Source organism: Sycon ciliatum, chromosome 6 (assembly GCF_964019385.1).
Source record: "Sycon ciliatum chromosome 6, ocSycCili1.1, whole genome shotgun sequence".
NCBI classification, from domain to species: domain Eukaryota; kingdom Metazoa; phylum Porifera; class Calcarea; order Leucosolenida; family Sycettidae; genus Sycon; species Sycon ciliatum.
The window spans coordinates 35,903,483-35,920,982 of record NC_088648.1 but is presented as its reverse complement, the minus strand read 5'-3'; the positions used below and the strand labels follow the sequence as shown (position 1 = coordinate 35,920,982).

General features: G+C 45.6%; 1 protein-coding gene across 1 annotated transcript in view; it reads right to left on the bottom strand.

Moving 5' to 3' along the window:
* LOC135819964 (uncharacterized) overlaps positions 1 to 15,877 on the bottom strand; it is a 20,170-nt gene extending 4,293 nt beyond the window's left edge. The window contains exons 1-14 of the mRNA XM_065333264.1: positions 15,597 to 15,877; positions 14,334 to 14,507; positions 13,446 to 13,641; positions 11,702 to 11,844; positions 10,966 to 11,136; positions 10,473 to 10,577; positions 9,239 to 9,454; positions 8,607 to 8,696; positions 8,146 to 8,360; positions 7,460 to 7,587; positions 6,581 to 6,921; positions 5,083 to 5,274; positions 3,723 to 3,988; positions 422 to 847 (exon numbers count right to left, since the gene is read on the bottom strand). Coding sequence (XP_065189336.1) covers positions 422 to 847; positions 3,723 to 3,988; positions 5,083 to 5,274; positions 6,581 to 6,921; positions 7,460 to 7,587; positions 8,146 to 8,360; positions 8,607 to 8,696; positions 9,239 to 9,454; positions 10,473 to 10,577; positions 10,966 to 11,136; positions 11,702 to 11,844; positions 13,446 to 13,641; positions 14,334 to 14,507; positions 15,597 to 15,623 — 2,690 coding nt within the window. The 5' untranslated portion in view covers positions 15,624 to 15,877. The remainder of the gene's footprint in view (positions 1 to 421; positions 848 to 3,722; positions 3,989 to 5,082; positions 5,275 to 6,580; positions 6,922 to 7,459; positions 7,588 to 8,145; positions 8,361 to 8,606; positions 8,697 to 9,238; positions 9,455 to 10,472; positions 10,578 to 10,965; positions 11,137 to 11,701; positions 11,845 to 13,445; positions 13,642 to 14,333; positions 14,508 to 15,596) is intronic.
* Positions 15,878 to 17,500: the final 1,623 nt, after the last annotated feature.

The following is a 17,500-nucleotide window of genomic DNA, read 5'->3' as shown; positions in this document are numbered from 1 at the left end:
GAGGGGGCGGGGAGAGGGGATGGGGAGAGGGGGTGGGGAGAGGGGGTGGGAGAAGGGTGGGGAGAGGGGGAGTGAATGTTGGTGTGGAGAGGGGAGTGAAGGTTGGTGGGGAGAGTGGAGAGGTGAGTGACTGGCATTGGAGGGAGTGGGGTTGGGGAGAGGCAACATTATTTATGCACATATGCGGTGCACCTGTGGTGGTACCCACTTTGGCAATATTCTTGCTATAGGCGTGCATGTGCAGTTGTGTGATGGCATACATGCCATAGGTGTGCATGTGCAGTTGTGTGATGGCATACATGGAGCCAATAGCGAGAGAGAAGGGCATACATGGAGCCAATAGCGAGAGAGAAGGGCTATATTGCACACTTTCGTAATGAAAACTATAATTACTCCCCTTGATTGAATAGAGATATTATACCTTTCTCCGGACCTAGCTGATGGTGGTGTTTGCTCTGGTGTAGCTGATCTTGGTGTTTGTACTGGCGGAGTAGTAGATACAGGTGTTTGAACTGGTTTGGTGTTTGAACCTCCTCCCAAGGCTGTGGGTAATGCAGGACGTGTGGGCGTACCTAGGGCAAGTATCCGATCGATCACACCGGCAGCGAGAGAACGTTGAGGCGGTGTTGTAGCATCAGATGACGGCCGACGAAAAAAGCCAAAATATCGATGGCGACTGTCGCGCTCATCTTGGCCGACAGGAGTTTGGCCTCCGCTATTACCAGGCGTTTGGTACTTGCCATCCTCTCTTGTAACTTGTAATATCCTTGGTTCAAGATCAGACGCAGACATTTCTTGTTTGACCGGAGCACCGCTCGGGTGAGTACACACAAACCCTGCTGCTTCTCTGAACACACACAATGCATGCACACCCACACACACACACACTCACGCACGCACGCATGTGCGCGCACACACACACACACACACACACACACACACACACACACGCACACGCACACGAACACACACACACACACACACACACACACACACACTTGTACTTGTACTTGTACTTGTTGCTCACTGCCAAAACTGGTCACGTGGGTCTCCCCGGGAGAGGGGAGAGAGACTCAAAAGGAATCTTGGAAAGATGACTCAATTGGCAGTGGCACATATTCACCGAAGGTGCACATGACTAGCCCTGCGGGAAAACAAGTAGGTTTTCTCATTTACGTACATAGTAAATTTGCACTTTACTCTTGACTTGTTGGGCCGTCTCGAACGTTGTATTCCGTAAATTCCACTTCGTTGGGTCACTACTATTGTATACCTTGAAGACCAGTAGTCTATATCGAAAGAAACTCACAAGTTCCAGCGATTAGAGAAACTTCTTTTCCACGCATTTGTATACATTTGTATGCGGAATCGAACAAGTGTCCCCACAGCGCGGCTCACGTGCGCCCATACCATGTATGCAGCATGGGCGCCCGCCATTTTAGATGGATACGTGCCATTGAACCGCCCAACGGCCGACACCCCCTGAAACCCCCAAAACTCTGGGTGGACTTGAAAATGATCCCACTTATGGGCTCACCACACCTCAGTAAGTGGGTGAGGACAAGATGCAGAAAACGGATTGACGGCATCAGGGTATCCGCCCAGGGATCCAACTGCAGTTACCTCTGCCCCCAGTGAAGGTAATACTTGCTACTAGTGTGGGTGGCTGAATCAGAGTGGATCTGATACGAGAGAGCTTGGAAGCTCAGGGCCCTACGCTATGCTTTTTTGCCTTGATGACCTAGACAAAAAAAGCATAGGGATGTTATAAATTCTTTAAAAAATTCCTCTTTTTTAAGACATAACCTGGGATTCGAACCCGCACTATCGCGCCCTGCATGCATCCCCGGTCTTTAAAAAATTCCTTTTTTTTAAGACATAACCTGGGATTCGAACCCGCACTATCGCGCCCTACATGCATTCCCCCATACACTTCGCATTCATACCCATTCTGCCAAGTTGCTTCACGTTCATGATCTTGCATTTGAAAGCCCTATTTGAATATGCATTGTGGCCAGCCGTCTTTGATGGTACGGTACGGTAGGGATAGGTACGGGAGAGGTACGATCGAGGGTAATACGACACCGTCTCCCGTACTGTACCATCAAACACAGCTGGCCACATACAGCTGCCCGCAATATTCAAATAGGGCTTTCAAACGCAAGATCATAACGTGAAGCAACTTGGAAGAATGGGTATGAATGCGAAGTGTATGGGGGAATGCATGCAGGGCGATAGTGCGGGTTCGAATCCCAGGATACAGTATGCCTGAAAAAATAGGAGAATTGAAAAATTTATAACATCCCTATGATTTTTTGCCGTCAGATACGGGATAGCGCCAGGCGTGACACAAACAAACAAACACACAAACAAACACCAAATTAAAGCTGTGTGGACCCTGGCTAGCGCCAGACGTTACTGAAGTAACGTCTTCTGCATAGCTACGGGAATAAGCTTCACTAGCACCATTGATTACACAAGAGTTAATCTAGCCAGAAGCAGTCCATGGTATGTATACTTCAAATAGAAAGTATAATAATATTATGAACCCTGGAACCAACAAAGGTGGCAGGAATTATTACACCTTCAAGCAGCCGAGCCCATTGTCAACAGACCCAACACAATCAGGCATAAGTGCACCCACCAACCGAACTAGCTGGCACACCTCCCCACACCCACACACACCCACACACACCCACACCCACACCCACACACACCCACACACCCACCCATGTACCAGTCACACATACTGTACACCGTTCTCAGTATAAACACAGTATTCATGTAACTACCAGCCAACACACTGTATTCATGTACCTACCAGCCAACACACTGTATTCAAGTACCTACCAGCCAACACACTGTATTCAAGTACCTACCAGCCAACACACTGTATTCAAGTACCTACCAGCCAACACACTGTATTCATGTACCTACCAGCCAACACACTGTATTCATGTACCTACCAGCCAACACACTGTATTCATGTACCTACCAGCCAACACACTGTATTCATGTACCTACCAGCCAACACACTGTATTCATGTACCTACCAGCCAACACACTGTATTCATGTACCTACCAGCCAACACACTGTATTCAAGTACCTACCAGCCAACACACTGTATTCAAGTACCTACCAGCCAACACACTGTATTCATGTACCTACCAGCCAACACACTGTATTCATGTACCTACCAGCCAACACACTGTATTCAAGTACCTACCAGCCAACACACTGTATTCAAGTACCTACCAGCCAACACACTGTATTCATGTACCTACCAGCCAACACACTGTATTCATGTACCTACCAGCCAACACACTGTATTCAAGTACCTACCAGCCAACACACTGTATTCAAGTACCTACCAGCCAACACACTGTATTCATGTAACTACCAGCCAACACACTGTATTCAAGTAACTACCAGCCAACACACTGTATTCATGTACCTACCCAACACACTGTATTCAAGTACCTACCAGCCAACACACTGTATTCAAGTACCTACCAGCCAACACACTGTATTCATGTAACTACCAGCCAACACACTGTATTCAAGTAACTACCAGCCAACACACTGTATTCATGTACCTACCAGCCAACACACTGTATTCATGTACCTACCAGCCAACACACTGTATTCATGTACCTACCAGCCAACACACTGTATTCAAGTAACTACCAGTCACACATAATACTGTACATCATTCTCTTACTGAACAAGCTGATGTTGCAAGTCAGCCCTCACTTGACCCTGTCTCCGCTTTGCTCGAATGTCACGGCTAGCCGTAGCGATATCTCGCCGAACAGACATTAGTGACAGAGTTGCTAGGAGCAGGAAGAGAATTGTCATGCCAAACAGAACAGCGAGCGCCGTGTACTCGGAAACAACTTGTAACTCCGTCTCCTCCAGGATCACATCACCATAGTTCTGTATGCATGCAGTTGTGCCTAGTTTGAGTGTGTCTGTACATTTCAGTTTCTGGGAACATACAAAGCAGACAGCATAACAGAGATAAAAGTATTGAATGTCATTGCATTGAACACCTCAAAGTGAATATATGACGGGTTACTGCTCCTACACTACAGGGCTGAAAAGTAGGGGTTGGATTTCACAGGACTGTCTCTGCATTACATGGCCGGGAATCAGGTGTTTCACGGGACTATTCCTCAACAGCATGGCCTCAAAGCAGTGGTTGGATTTCGCGGTCAAGTCACACATGTAACTGTTCTTCTAAGAGAAACTACAAGTCCCAATAACAGATGATAGTGCATCGGATGGCGGTGGTTGCAGCCTTAGCTGTGATGGTGTAACTGGAGTGTCTCTACAGACCGGAGATCTCTCTGCTCCTGTGACACTCTAGAGCAGAAGAAGAATGCAGGATTTTCTCCTATAAATGGCCAAGACCCCCAAAAAGTTGGATTTTACTTGCAAGTAGCTGCCAGGGCAGATATGAAGACAATACGGATACAAATACTTGAAGTATAATATCCGGACGGAGAGCCGATGATTAATTATGATAAAGAAAAGACCAAGGAGCTACAAGTTATGTTATAATATCCACTGACACCAACAGTTACTAGACAATAAGCTAATGCGATAACATTGCACTAAACTGACCGGCAACAGTACTGATGTTCTCATCTTCCCTAGCTCCTATGTTTTCATATAACGTAGAACCTTCCAAGTTGGAAGGCTGCTGGGATGCGCAACCAAGACGTGCTAGAGCTGATAGCCAGTTAGTTGTAGAACGTCAGTACTGTCGATCAGTTTAGTGCAATGTAATCGCATGAGCTGATTGTCAAGTAACTGATGGTGTTAGTGGACATTACAGCGAAACTTGTAGTTCCTTGGTCCTTTTCTTTACTATAGGCATAATATTTTTTTGGCATTTTGAACGGTCTCTGTTGGAGTGACAGCTACAGCAAAGCTTGGTGGTTAGAGTATCGCTGGCCTAGAGAGAATGCCCCTGGTTTGAGTCCTGGTGTCGATAGTCAATTTTTCTTCAGACTTATTCCCATTTTCCCTTTTTCATTCCCTCAACTAATTCCCATTATTTTTGCAATCCACATTACCTGTCCGGCCAACAGAGTGTTCATTTCTCCCGCAAATCCGTAGAACATAGGGTTGATGAAGACTATCCACTTCAGTGCCCAATGCATCTTGCAAAGCGGGAACAGGAATCCTTCAAAGAATGCTGATAGAGCTGTCAGAAGATGTATGCATGCTTCCGAGAACTCAGGGGACAAACACACTACGAATATGATCTAAGATCCACAGAAACATGCAAACACGCACACATATGCATATACACAAACATGGAGACACGCATACACCGGCACATACACAAACATGCAGACACGCACACGTACACACATACACATACACACAAATACAGTCATACATGCACACAGACCCAAACAAACATTACCCACTTTTACATACAAAACATGCACACGCGCACATCGTGAACACACACGGATTCATGCACACATAGACTTGGAAGTAGGGAGGAAATAGCAGAGTGCAATTTGGCAAATACCAGTATTACGCCCCAGTTCTTTGATTGGTTGAGTGAGCATGACATCTTGGAATATTTCCACGACAGCCATGGTTATTGCAATGCCAGCTCGGATTGTGCATTATAGACACTACAAGTCATCAGGCCATGGACAGCTGTCTGATGAGTGCTTTTGCACGAAACTCGGAGTAACAACAATTTTCTTGACAGTCCATCATTTCATGACTTGTGTGTCATTGCTCCATCTTTGGTGTTGATCACCCTTTTTTCAGCTGTGGAACCTCATCTTACTCTGAGTATCATGGACACATTGAGGTGTTCCATCTGCTCAAACAAGACATGCACACGATGACTGCCCATTCATTAGTTATGAGGACAAGCAAAATATTTCTGCTCATATCTATGCGTTTTTACAGTGGAGTGCAAAAGATCTCTACCACCTGTTTCTTCAGCAACACATACGAGGTGCAGTTTTCCTTGGTGAAATCTGACCCGAAGTGCAAACCTGGCACCCTAAACCCTAGACTAGTTCAGACTGCAGCATTGTATGTGTACATGTGTTCGTCCAGCTGTTTTCGTGCCATTTCCAGGCGTCAAGAGCCGTGTAAGTTGAGGGCGACAAATACCGTAAAGTCGCGGATAAAAGCCGGGCTTATAAGCATATAAGCCGCTTTCTGCATCAGGCTTGTATGCAAACCATGCTTATATGCACCACTGATATTTTTGCCAGGCTTGTATGCACATCGGCACGCGTAGATCTACCACTGACTACCGGTGTGGCGGCAGTTTTACTATGCACCGTGCATAGCACATGCACTCTTGACCTACCCGATCCGCGCTTGCATAGAAGCCAGGCTTCTACGCGCGACAGGCTTATATGCATTTGACCCATTTGATTTTCAGGCTTCTATCCGCGATGTGCTTGTATGCAAACCCGGCTTTTATCCGCGACTTTACGGTATGCACTCTGGGTTGGATATCGCTGAGCGCAACTGTAGAAAGTAGTGTTCACATGCTACAGGTGAGCTACATGCTTGCTATGTATGCCTTACCAGTGCCATCTCAGCAGCATTCAACATGAGATTCAGCAGTGCCACCATGGCGTACATCGAGAAAGTCCACGCTTCCACCAACTCTACCACCATGCCGAATATGACAGCCGTGGCGACGAGATACGGCACTGTAGTCAAGGCAACCATATGTATAAACGTGTGCAGTACTAGCTGCCATGAGCTGCACACCCCGTCAGCTTTCTCAAGCTGGAACAGATGTATACAGCGGTTGATGAGCAGAGTGGAAATAGCGGGAGAGATGAAGAGAAGACTGGCTGACGAGAACAGACTGAAACCAGCTAGCAAGAGGAAACTCTTGTCTGCTCTCCAGTAGGCAATACCTGGTATCACATTGGCAAACAACATAAACACATGTTACTTCTCTGCGGTTGACGCCACAGTACAAGAATTAGCAGAGAAGTAGTGTTCTCTGTCCACCCGGGAACGGGTACGAGGGAGCACGGTGTGGGATAAAAGGAGGTGACGAGTGCAGGGTCGGCCTCTTTTGTCTTTGTGCGGAGAGCTGAGTGAAATGTATCCATTGGTTTGAGGGAAGATGCAAATGGGGAAAATCTGAAGAAAAGTTGACTGTCAACACTGGAACTCGAACCAGGGACTTTTGCTTGAGACCAGTAGTGCTTTTTAACCACTGAGCTATGGTGTAGATGTCATCCCAGTAGAGACCATTCAACAGGAGTGGCAAGGAGAGACACAGGCAGGCCAACAGACAGACAGACTAGCACACACACACACACACACACACACACACACACACACACACACACACAGACACACGCACAAAACCAAAGACAGACGAACACACAAACACAAACACGCACACATGCACACAAACACACAAACAAACAAACACTCACTTACCAAGACCAACGGTGTAAGCAATTAGAAACAATGGGATGTATACCAGAGTTTTAATGTCACTCCACGGTTGACGACCCAGTCGACCTTCCAATGCCAAGAACTGACGATCAATGGACGGAGCAAGATCCCTGCGTTCACAACAACAACAACGATGATGATGATGATGATGATGATCACAGCAGAAAAAGCAGCAGTAAAGCGGGAACATTGACAAGAACAAGAAACACGCAACGTGTTCGTTCAGCATCACAGTTCAGCATCACAGTTTCTGAAAAGTCTAGGTCATACATAGAGAAAATATGTTCACATTCGAACAACTAGCAAGGTTCATAGTCTCCAGACGCCCCCCCCCCCCTCCGCCCGCCTGCCTCCCCCCCCCCCCGCCGCCTGCCCTCCCCAACTGCTCCACCCACCTGCCCTCTCCAGTCCCCATCGTCCCTTCCCAATCCAAATGTAATTTTACTACTCAGGTATTTGACCCCCTTCCGATTGCTCAGCAAGCCTACATTGTGCAATGGGAGGTGAGGGGGGGGGGGGGGGGGAGGAGCGGTGGGGGGGGGGCAGTGGGTGTCATTGTACAAACTGACCAGGTTAGCACAGATCTAGATGGCGATGACTCAATTTATGAGAGATGATAATTATGTACCCCAGGGCAGCACAAGTACATTGTCCAAGCTGATTCTTACTCTTGGTCATGTTCCACGGACGTATTCAATTTCTCCTCGGTATCCATGGTGAGATCTTGTCTCAATATGCCGAGTCTTGCGTTGGACTGTACCCGGTCGATACAGAGATGTAATTGCCGTGGGATCGGCGAGCTCTGGTAATGTTCCAGCAACATCTGTTGGTACTTGACATTGCTCAACAGATCCAGAACAACGTCAGCTGGATTTAAGGATTGCTGCAGAACAGGAACATTGGATGTCATGGCAGATTCCATACGATTCAAAGCCGTACATTGTGTATTATTACCATTGGAAACTATGCAGAATTTGAAAATCACATTGTCACGCATCACCTGTTCCTGTCGCCAAACACCACCCACTGTAATACTTATTTACACCTTGCTTGACTAACACAGGATTGAATACCAACTGCAACAAAGGCAAAACCATGCACACGATTGCTCCTGCCTTTCATCACTCACCATATTCTTCTTCCGCAGGATATCCGGAAGCTCCTTGAATGCCGACGCAATGAACGGGGCAGCATACTTTGGCTTGCCATAGAACGCTACCTGCGAGGACAGCAAATCAAAGACAATGATGTCATGATACAGTCATACAAGCGCAATGATGTCATAAAGAGGCTTGTGATGGACAATGATGTCATGATACAGTCATGTGAGTGCAGTGAAGTCATGATGCAGTCATAGGAGTACAGTAAAACCTGTGACTAACGACCACCCCTTGGGGTCAGAGAAAGCGGTCTTTAGTGGCAGGTGGTCATTAGTTAGAGGTTTGCACCGCACAACCATACATGAATGTGAGACCGTCCTTGCCTGGCAAAGTGGCGGTAGTACCAGGCTGGTCGCTAGTCACGATGGTCTTTAGTTACAGGTTTTACTGTACAATGATGTCATGATGTAGTCATGTGAGTGCAGTGATGTCATGATCCAATGATGCGAGCACAATGATGTCATGATACAATCATGCGAGCACAATGATGTCATTATACAGTCATGCAAGCATAATGATGGCATGATGCAATCATGTGAGTACAGTTCTTATAAGATCAAACCATTGTCTCCACATCGATCAACATGCGATCAGTATTTACCTTTCCGGAGCAAAGGAAAAGAATTCTGTCAAACATATGATATATCTCGGGTCTTGGTTGATGGATTGTCAAAATGATTAGTCTTCCTTTCTTTGCCACACTCAGCATGGTGAGCAACTCCAAGGAGCCAGCTGAGTCAAGACCGGATGTTGGTTCATCTAAGAAGACAATACTGGGTTGACTGAGTAGCTGTATAGCAACACATAGTCTACGTTTCTGCATACCCAACACAGCAGAACAGTGTAGAGAAGAGAATAGGCAGAGAGAAGTGCATTCCAGTACATGTGCAGCAGGGAGTCACGTGATTATAGGGAGATGACGTGAGTGCATGGAACATGAATGCTGGTCTGCACTCTGGGACTGCATGTCCAGTCGCCTTTAGGCAGGACCATTTTATTCCCACTCACACTACTTGATAGACATGGTGACATCATAGGTCTTGACTATATTCGCGATCAGCGAGCTACAGCCATGAATGTGCTCGCACTTCAACACATTGTGTACTGACCAGAGCAAGTGGATTATGGTTGGGTGATCTATGGCAGGGTCGAATCCAGGAGGGGTTCCAGCGCTTCCGCGGAACCCCTGAATTTCGTGAATGTGCTACTGGAAACCATACACATGCACATCTATATGTATCAGCTATTCAAACAATAGGAGGACAGAGGAAGTGTTTTTACTCAGAGTTTCACGCACTAAGCGATCATCAGAAAACAGTATCAGCTATTCAGTTTTGACTACTGAACTGGACTCCCCCCCCCCTTTATTAGAGATCGCTGGATCCGCCGCTACACAGCCTACACATTCACTGATGCACTACTGCAAGCTACACAGCCTACACATTCACTGATGCACTACTGGAAGTCGACAAATTTTCGGCCTGTACTGCTGCCGCATGTATACGCTGTCACACTGTACCTTGCAAAACAAAATTTCGGTCGCAACAAATTTTCGGCCAAACATGACTAGGCCGAAAATCAATATGCGCCGAATATTTGTTGACTTACAATAAGTCTGTGTTAAATCTATGATGTGCAGAAATGTCCAATCTGTTGTGTACAGAAATGCTCAATCTATGATATGCAGAAATACCCAAGTTTCTACCTGCACAACGTGTGTCTTTTGGGAGCCAACAAGGCACCAGAGCAACATAGAAATAAAGAAGCATAGAAGTTAATCAGAATGCTGTACACAAGCAGATGATTGTGAGTGAAATCACTTCACTGATCCTTACCTCTCCACCACTGATCACTCCTGTTGGCCGTTCTCTACCATTCTCCTTTGAAGATGCTTTCTGCAAACCAACCTCCTCAATGACACGTTCAACACGCTCATATACCTACAGAACGAGAAGATTTTTTTATAAGTTTAAAGTTACCATGGGAGAAAGGATATACGGCGATCATCGTTCCCATGGGGAAATTGATTCAGGCAATGTTGTTACTATGACAACACGAATACACAGGCAAGAGTGATACCCAGGGATGATAAGCCCATTAAGCATTGCCAAATATGGATTTTATGAGTGATGCGCATGTCAGTGCACTGGGATGAAAGGATGGAAGAACCGGATGGGACACAGACACATGAAATGAATGGGGAGAGGAGTGTGCAAGGGGGGTGAGGAGGAATAGTGAACAATGCTAGGATGGATGAGAGTTGAAGTGCGATAGTGAGCACATGAACATTCCAATGCTTTCCCCCCAGAATTCTTGGATTCTACGTACATGTTCCATTGTGTCCGATGTCTTCAGTCTCATGAGTGCACAGTAGAGCAGGTTCTCTCTGACCGTCAGTTCATCATAGTACGGCGATGCTAGCTGTAGCGTGTATCCAAGATTAGCTTGATACTGAGTACGCACATGCTTCAAGTCATAACCTCTCACCAATACTTCACCCTGGTTTAGTATTGAGTACACAACCACACACACACACACAGAGTTAGAGAGAGAGAGAGAGAGAGAGAGAGAGAGAGAGAGAGAGAGAGAGAGAGAGAGAGAGAGAGAGAGAGAGAGAGTTGCCTGATGATCGTAGTAATACGTGAAACTCAGAGTTGTAACAAAGCTTCCAATCTCTCTCTTGTGTAGAGAGAGAGAGAGAGAGAGAGAGAGAGAGAGAGAGAGAGAGAGAGAGAGAGAGAGAGAGAGAGAGAGAGAGAGAGAAAGATAGATAGATAGATAGATAGAGAGAGAGAGAGAGAAAGAGGGAAAGAGAGATAGATAGATATCATCAGATCTGAAGCTCGTAGCCATCAGGTCCACCAGGGCAACAGAGTGCCAGAACCGCTGGGTCACCAGGGCAGCAGGGAAGCCGATATACCATGACAGCAGGGAAAAAAGTGTTGCAAGCAAAAGAGTGAAATTAATGGTCACACCACTACCGATAATTACATGAATGCCGCTGTTTGGATTTAATCATGCAAACTATCGCTAGCCTTGACAAACACGTGCAGTTTAGGCTTACCTCTATATCTCTAGACTTTGAGCGTCCCGTAAGCAGGTTGAGAAAGGTTGTTTTGCCACTACCTGAGGGTCCCATGATAGCAATCATACGACCACAGTCATTCTTGAAATGCATTGTAATGTTCTGTAGTAATGGCCTCTTCTCTGTATCCAGCAACAACAACAGCACAGCAGACATATTCCAATTTCAAATCGTGTTTTTCACTCAGTCAAGGGAGAGAGAGAGAGAGATTGGGAGAGAGAGAGATTGGGAGAGAGAGAGAGAGAGAGAGAGAGAGAGTGGAAGAGAGATAGAGGAATTTCTCCATGTCACAGGCTGGGGTACACAATAATTTCCAATCAACAATACGCTCAGCTATTGCCGTTTTAATGATGTAACGATGCAAAAAACGTTGAAAGTCATCTTTTCTCATTTTGATGTGCAGAAACTAGATCTATATTGCACTAAGGCCTATCACAGAAACTAGATCTATATTGCACTAAGGCCTATCACTGAAACTAGATCTATATTGCACTAAGGCCTATCACAGAAACTAGATCTATATTGCACTAAGGCCTATCACAGAAACTAGATCTATATTGCACTAAGGCCTATCACAGAAACTAGATCTATATTGCACTAAGGCCTATCACAGAAACTAGATCTATATTGCACTAAGGCCTATCACAGAAACTAGATCTATATTGCACTAAGGCCTATCACAGAAACTAGATCTATATTGCACTAAGGCCTATCACAGAAACTAGATCTATATTGCACTAAGGCCTATCACAGAAACTAGATCTATATTGCACTAAGGCCTATCACAGAAACTAGATCTATATTGCACTAAGGCCTATCACAGAAACTAGATCTATATTGCACTAAGGCCTATCACAGAAACTAGATCTATATTGCACTAAGGCCTATCACAGAAACTAGATCTATATTGCACTAAGGCCTATCACAGAAACTAGATCTATATTGCACTAAGGCCTATCACAGAAACTAGATCTATATTGCACTAAGGCCTATCACAGAAACTAGATCTATATTGCACTAAGGCCTATCACAGAAACTAGATCTATATTGCACTAAGGCCTATCACAGAAACTAGATCTATATTGCACTAAGGCCTATCACAGAAACTAGATCTATATTGCACTAAGGCCTATCACAGAAACTAGATCTATATTGCACTAAGGCCTATCACAGAAACTAGATCTATATTGCACTAAGGCCTATCACAGAAACTAGATCTATATTGCACTAAGGCCTATCACAGAAACTAGATCTATATTGCACTAAGGCCTATCACAGAAACTAGATCTATATTGCACTAAGGCCTATCACAGAAACTAGATCTATATTGCACTAAGGCCTATCACAGAAACTAGATCTATATTGCACTAAGGCCTATCACAGAAACTAGATCTATATTGCACTAAGGCCTATCACAGAAACTAGATCTATATTGCACTAAGGCCTATCACAGAAACTAGATCTATATTGCACTAAGGCCTATCACAGAGTTTTAAATTACATTACATGACTCCGCCGAGCATCTTCAGCATTCTAGCATCTTGTGTATGAAGATGGCAAAGATGAGATAGTCCTCACCAATCTGTTGAAGCTGCAAGTAGTGTTAATTGAAGTACTTCATACTTATCCTATAATTGCGAAGGCAAAATGTACCTTTTACGCTTTGCTAGTATTCTTTCACTCAGTGATATACATGGCATGGCGGTACTTTCGCAGTAATTACCTTTCATTGTTGGGCGCAGGAGTCGTGAAAGTCTGTCATGCCCAGGGATGATTGTTTTGCGGCTGCGGGCTGGGGCACCATGGGTTGCTTGGAAAGAGCCGTGTGTATGTTTGTCACTGAAAAACATCTTGCCATCATCAGTGTGTAGTTGCTCTTCACTATCCTCCTCTCCATTCTCTTCAGCTGATACGGGAATCTAAAGTCAGGGATTGAATGAGTTTCAGCACAGTAATATAGGACACAGCAGCAGCAGCAGCAAAAGCAGAAGCAGACACATGTAGCAGCAGCATTACCAGCATCAGCAGCAACAGCAGCAACAGCAGCAACAGCAGCATGAGCGGTGACAGCAACAACACCAGTAGCAATGCGGCAGCAAGGGGGGGGGGGGATATTAGCAGTGGCAATGGTGGTAGCAGTAACAACATGACCCCGTGTCACATGACCCCGTATCACATGACCCCGTATCACATGTCCTTTCCTCACATGACCCAGTAGAGAGGTTGCACACTACGAAAATTCGTAACACCGTAACGGAAAATTTGAACGAAAAAGCTAACGAATCTTCGTAAACCGTGAGGTTGCGCACAACCCGTAAGCTTTCTCGTACGAGTAGTGAGTCAACCACACGGCGCGGGTGCGAAAAGTTAAGACAGGGAGTTGTAAAATATCAGTGTTTTAGTAATCCACATAACGACAAACATATTCGTGGATCTGTTCTGTTTCGGTCGCGTTTGGACGGATCTTCGTAGCAACTTTCGTTCCTCGAACCCGGACGTGATGTGATGGTAGTGGAACCCCAGGAACCAGTACAGACTATTTCTGGTGTGGTGGTAGTAGGACCCCAGGGACCAGTACAAGCCGATAGTGGTAATACTAGTAGTTGCTCACCTTGATATTGAAATTCACTTCTCTACAAGAGACGCTGACATTGACATTGCGGCCCGGCAATCCAGCTGCAATCTTCAGTTTTTGCTGACTTCGGTTAAGATCAAGTCCACACAGTCTCCCACAAAACTTGTCATAATTTTGTTGTATGACGAGAACACGAAGCATGAAGTACACCTGGACAGTAGATTAGAAAAAAATAAAGAAAAAGCCCATTGCGCAATGCTATCATTTGTACCACGAACACCACACACAGCCACCTGGGCATGGTCGCCCGGGGTGTTGAACAGTGCATCCCAAATCCCAGCGTACTCTCTCTCTCTCTCTCTCTCTCTCTCACACACACACACACACACTACTCTTGGAATCATTTTGGCAATGCACGATGGGTTTATCGTGTGCAAAGAGAAGACTTCGTGTTACCATGGTTACTGGCCAGCGGGCTGGACCGACAGGATTTGAAAGGTTGTCCATATATTGAGCATGATTTGTTAACGGCATCTTGTGTTTACGACTAGCTGCCTAGTTTCCAACCTTGAAGCCCAGCAGGAGGAAATTGTATGGAGGAAAATGTGAGGACGGGAGAGAGAGGGGGGAGGGGATGCGGGAGGAGAGGAATGGGAGGGGATGGGAGACAAAGGGAGAGAGAGAGATAGGTAGATAGATAGAGCGAGAGAGAGAGAGCAGAGAGAGATAGATAGATAGAGAGAGAGAGAGAGAGAGAGAGAGAGAGAGAGAGAGAGAGAGAGAGGAGAGAGAGAGAGAGAGAGAGAGAGAGCAGAGTAGAGCAGACCGAGGAGGTCAAGATAGATGGATAGATCATATACACACAGCAGGGTGTAGTGAGGGAAGATATGGAGATAGATAGACAGTAGTGTGTAGTGAGGGAAGATATGGAGATAGATAGACGACAGTATGCAGTGAGTGTGCCACAAGCGCTCAGGTACCACACAAGCAGAGCGTATGGTTCCACTGGTTAACAGAGATGTTACTCTCATGCCAGGCCGTCTGTTTGTTTTCTCTCCAAAACACACTCTATGCAAAGGAGGCAAGAGAGACAGATGACGATCTTTCGGCACATAACAAGCACCGTCCAACTCCAGGACAAAACAATCACCTTCCAACTCCAAGGATTTCAGCACAAAACCAGCACCTTTCAACTCCAAGAGTTTCAGGGACAAAACCAGCAGCTTGCAGCTCCAAGGGCAAGGGTTTCAGAACAGTTATATAAAATGCGAGCAGGCAATGCTATTTTTAACGCCATACCTTTATCACACAGCATACCACAATCATCAGGGTAGTGATGACGATGATAAATGCCTTGACTCCCGTTGGCCATTGCTCTCCAGAGTTCTTGTCAGCAGCTTTTAGACCACTTGGACAGGTGGGGTTACAGTCGAAAGCCGTGCATCCATCCACATACTTTCTACCAGTAGATGAAACCACAGGAGAGTGAGAGGTCAGACTTGATCCTTGTATCCAGTGTGTGATGGCTGCACGTACAGTAAAGCCATAGTCCACTGGCTTGTTGCTGCTTGTCTGAATGAGAGCAAGAAATAGAATAATACAGAATACGTGTACTCAGAAAATGCAGCATTCCCAATACTCAAACAATTCATTTTGTACTAGCAAACACAGCCCCACAGATAATCAGGAAGCATACACAACACTCAGACAATGTGCTCTACATGATTGTGTACCCAGACAATGTGCTCTACATGATTGTGTACCCAGACAATGTGCTCTACATGATTGTGTACCCAGACAATGTGCTCAACATGATTCGTCAGGCAAAAAGCACGTCATAGTACATTTAAAGATCAGCGGGAAGAAGATGACGACGTCCACTAATTTAGTATCTGTGCACACGAATCTGCTGTGTGTGTGACTCTGTGTGTCAGCTATGATATCATCTTCTGTGGTTCCATGCCTAGCATGTACGTCTGAACCATCCTGCAAAGTTTGAATGATGTAGGTTGAGCGATTGCTCCGCGAAACATACTTTTTGAAATTCTCTTCATAGTATATCTTCCACCATTGAAATTTCGAATTTCTTCAAAAAAAAGTGCTGAGAGGGGTGGCTTGCAACCTCGATATGGCTTGTTCCAGGCATGCTTTGGAGCCATCTTCTGTTGAAGTAGTGGCGGGGATCTGCCCTGCAACTGCTACAACAAAGAATGATTCGATCTGAGAAAGGGTGAGACCGCGAATCTCGGTTGAATATTGAGTATTTCAAGCCTTTTCACGACGAAGATGGAGTTCTTTTTGGAGATGGACGTCGCGGCAAAGGACATGGTGTCCGACTTCTGGCGTCTGGTGAAGCCAGGGATCATTTGTCCAGTCAGGTCGGCAGCCTAACCGTCGGTAAGCTTGTGTTTGGATCCCGTTCTGCTCGATGTGTTAGATCACAAACAATTTGATATCGCACAAATTGATCTCAGCATCGTGCGTACGGTATTTTATATTCAGAAAATCCCAAAGTGTCTCTGTGTGGCCGTCCTATGCCACGAGAAACTCCAATCAGGCTCCTATGTCCTCTGCCTTCATGATTGAATGTCCAATTCGTTTGAACAACAAACACAACAATCGAGGACGGCTTTGCAATGAAAAATACGGCTATACTGGAGCTGAAAAAAAGAAGAAAAAACGTGCTCAGGATGAGGCTCGAGTACATGCATACTCTCCCAGCAGGTGAGACGCAAATTTTGTGAAAAAATGCGTGTCGCCGACTGACCAGTAATTTCGCCTGACGGTGTACTCAGACCATGTGCTCAACATGATTGTGTACTCAGACCATGTGCTCAACATGATTGTGTACTCAGACAATGTGCTCTACATGATTGTGTACCCAGACAATGTGCTCAACATGATTGTGTACTCAGACAATGTGCTCTACATGATTGTGTACTCAGACAATGTGCTCTACATGATTGTGTACCCAGACAATGTGCTCTACATGATTGTGTATGTGCTCTACATGATTGTGTACCCAGACAATGTGCGCTACATGATTGTGTACTCAGACCGTGAATGTGCTCTACATGATTGTGTACCCAGACAATGTGCTCTACATGATTGTGTACTCAGACAATGTGCTCTACATGATTGTGTACTCAGACAATGTGCTCTACATGATTGTGTACCCAGACAATGTGCTCAACATGATTGTG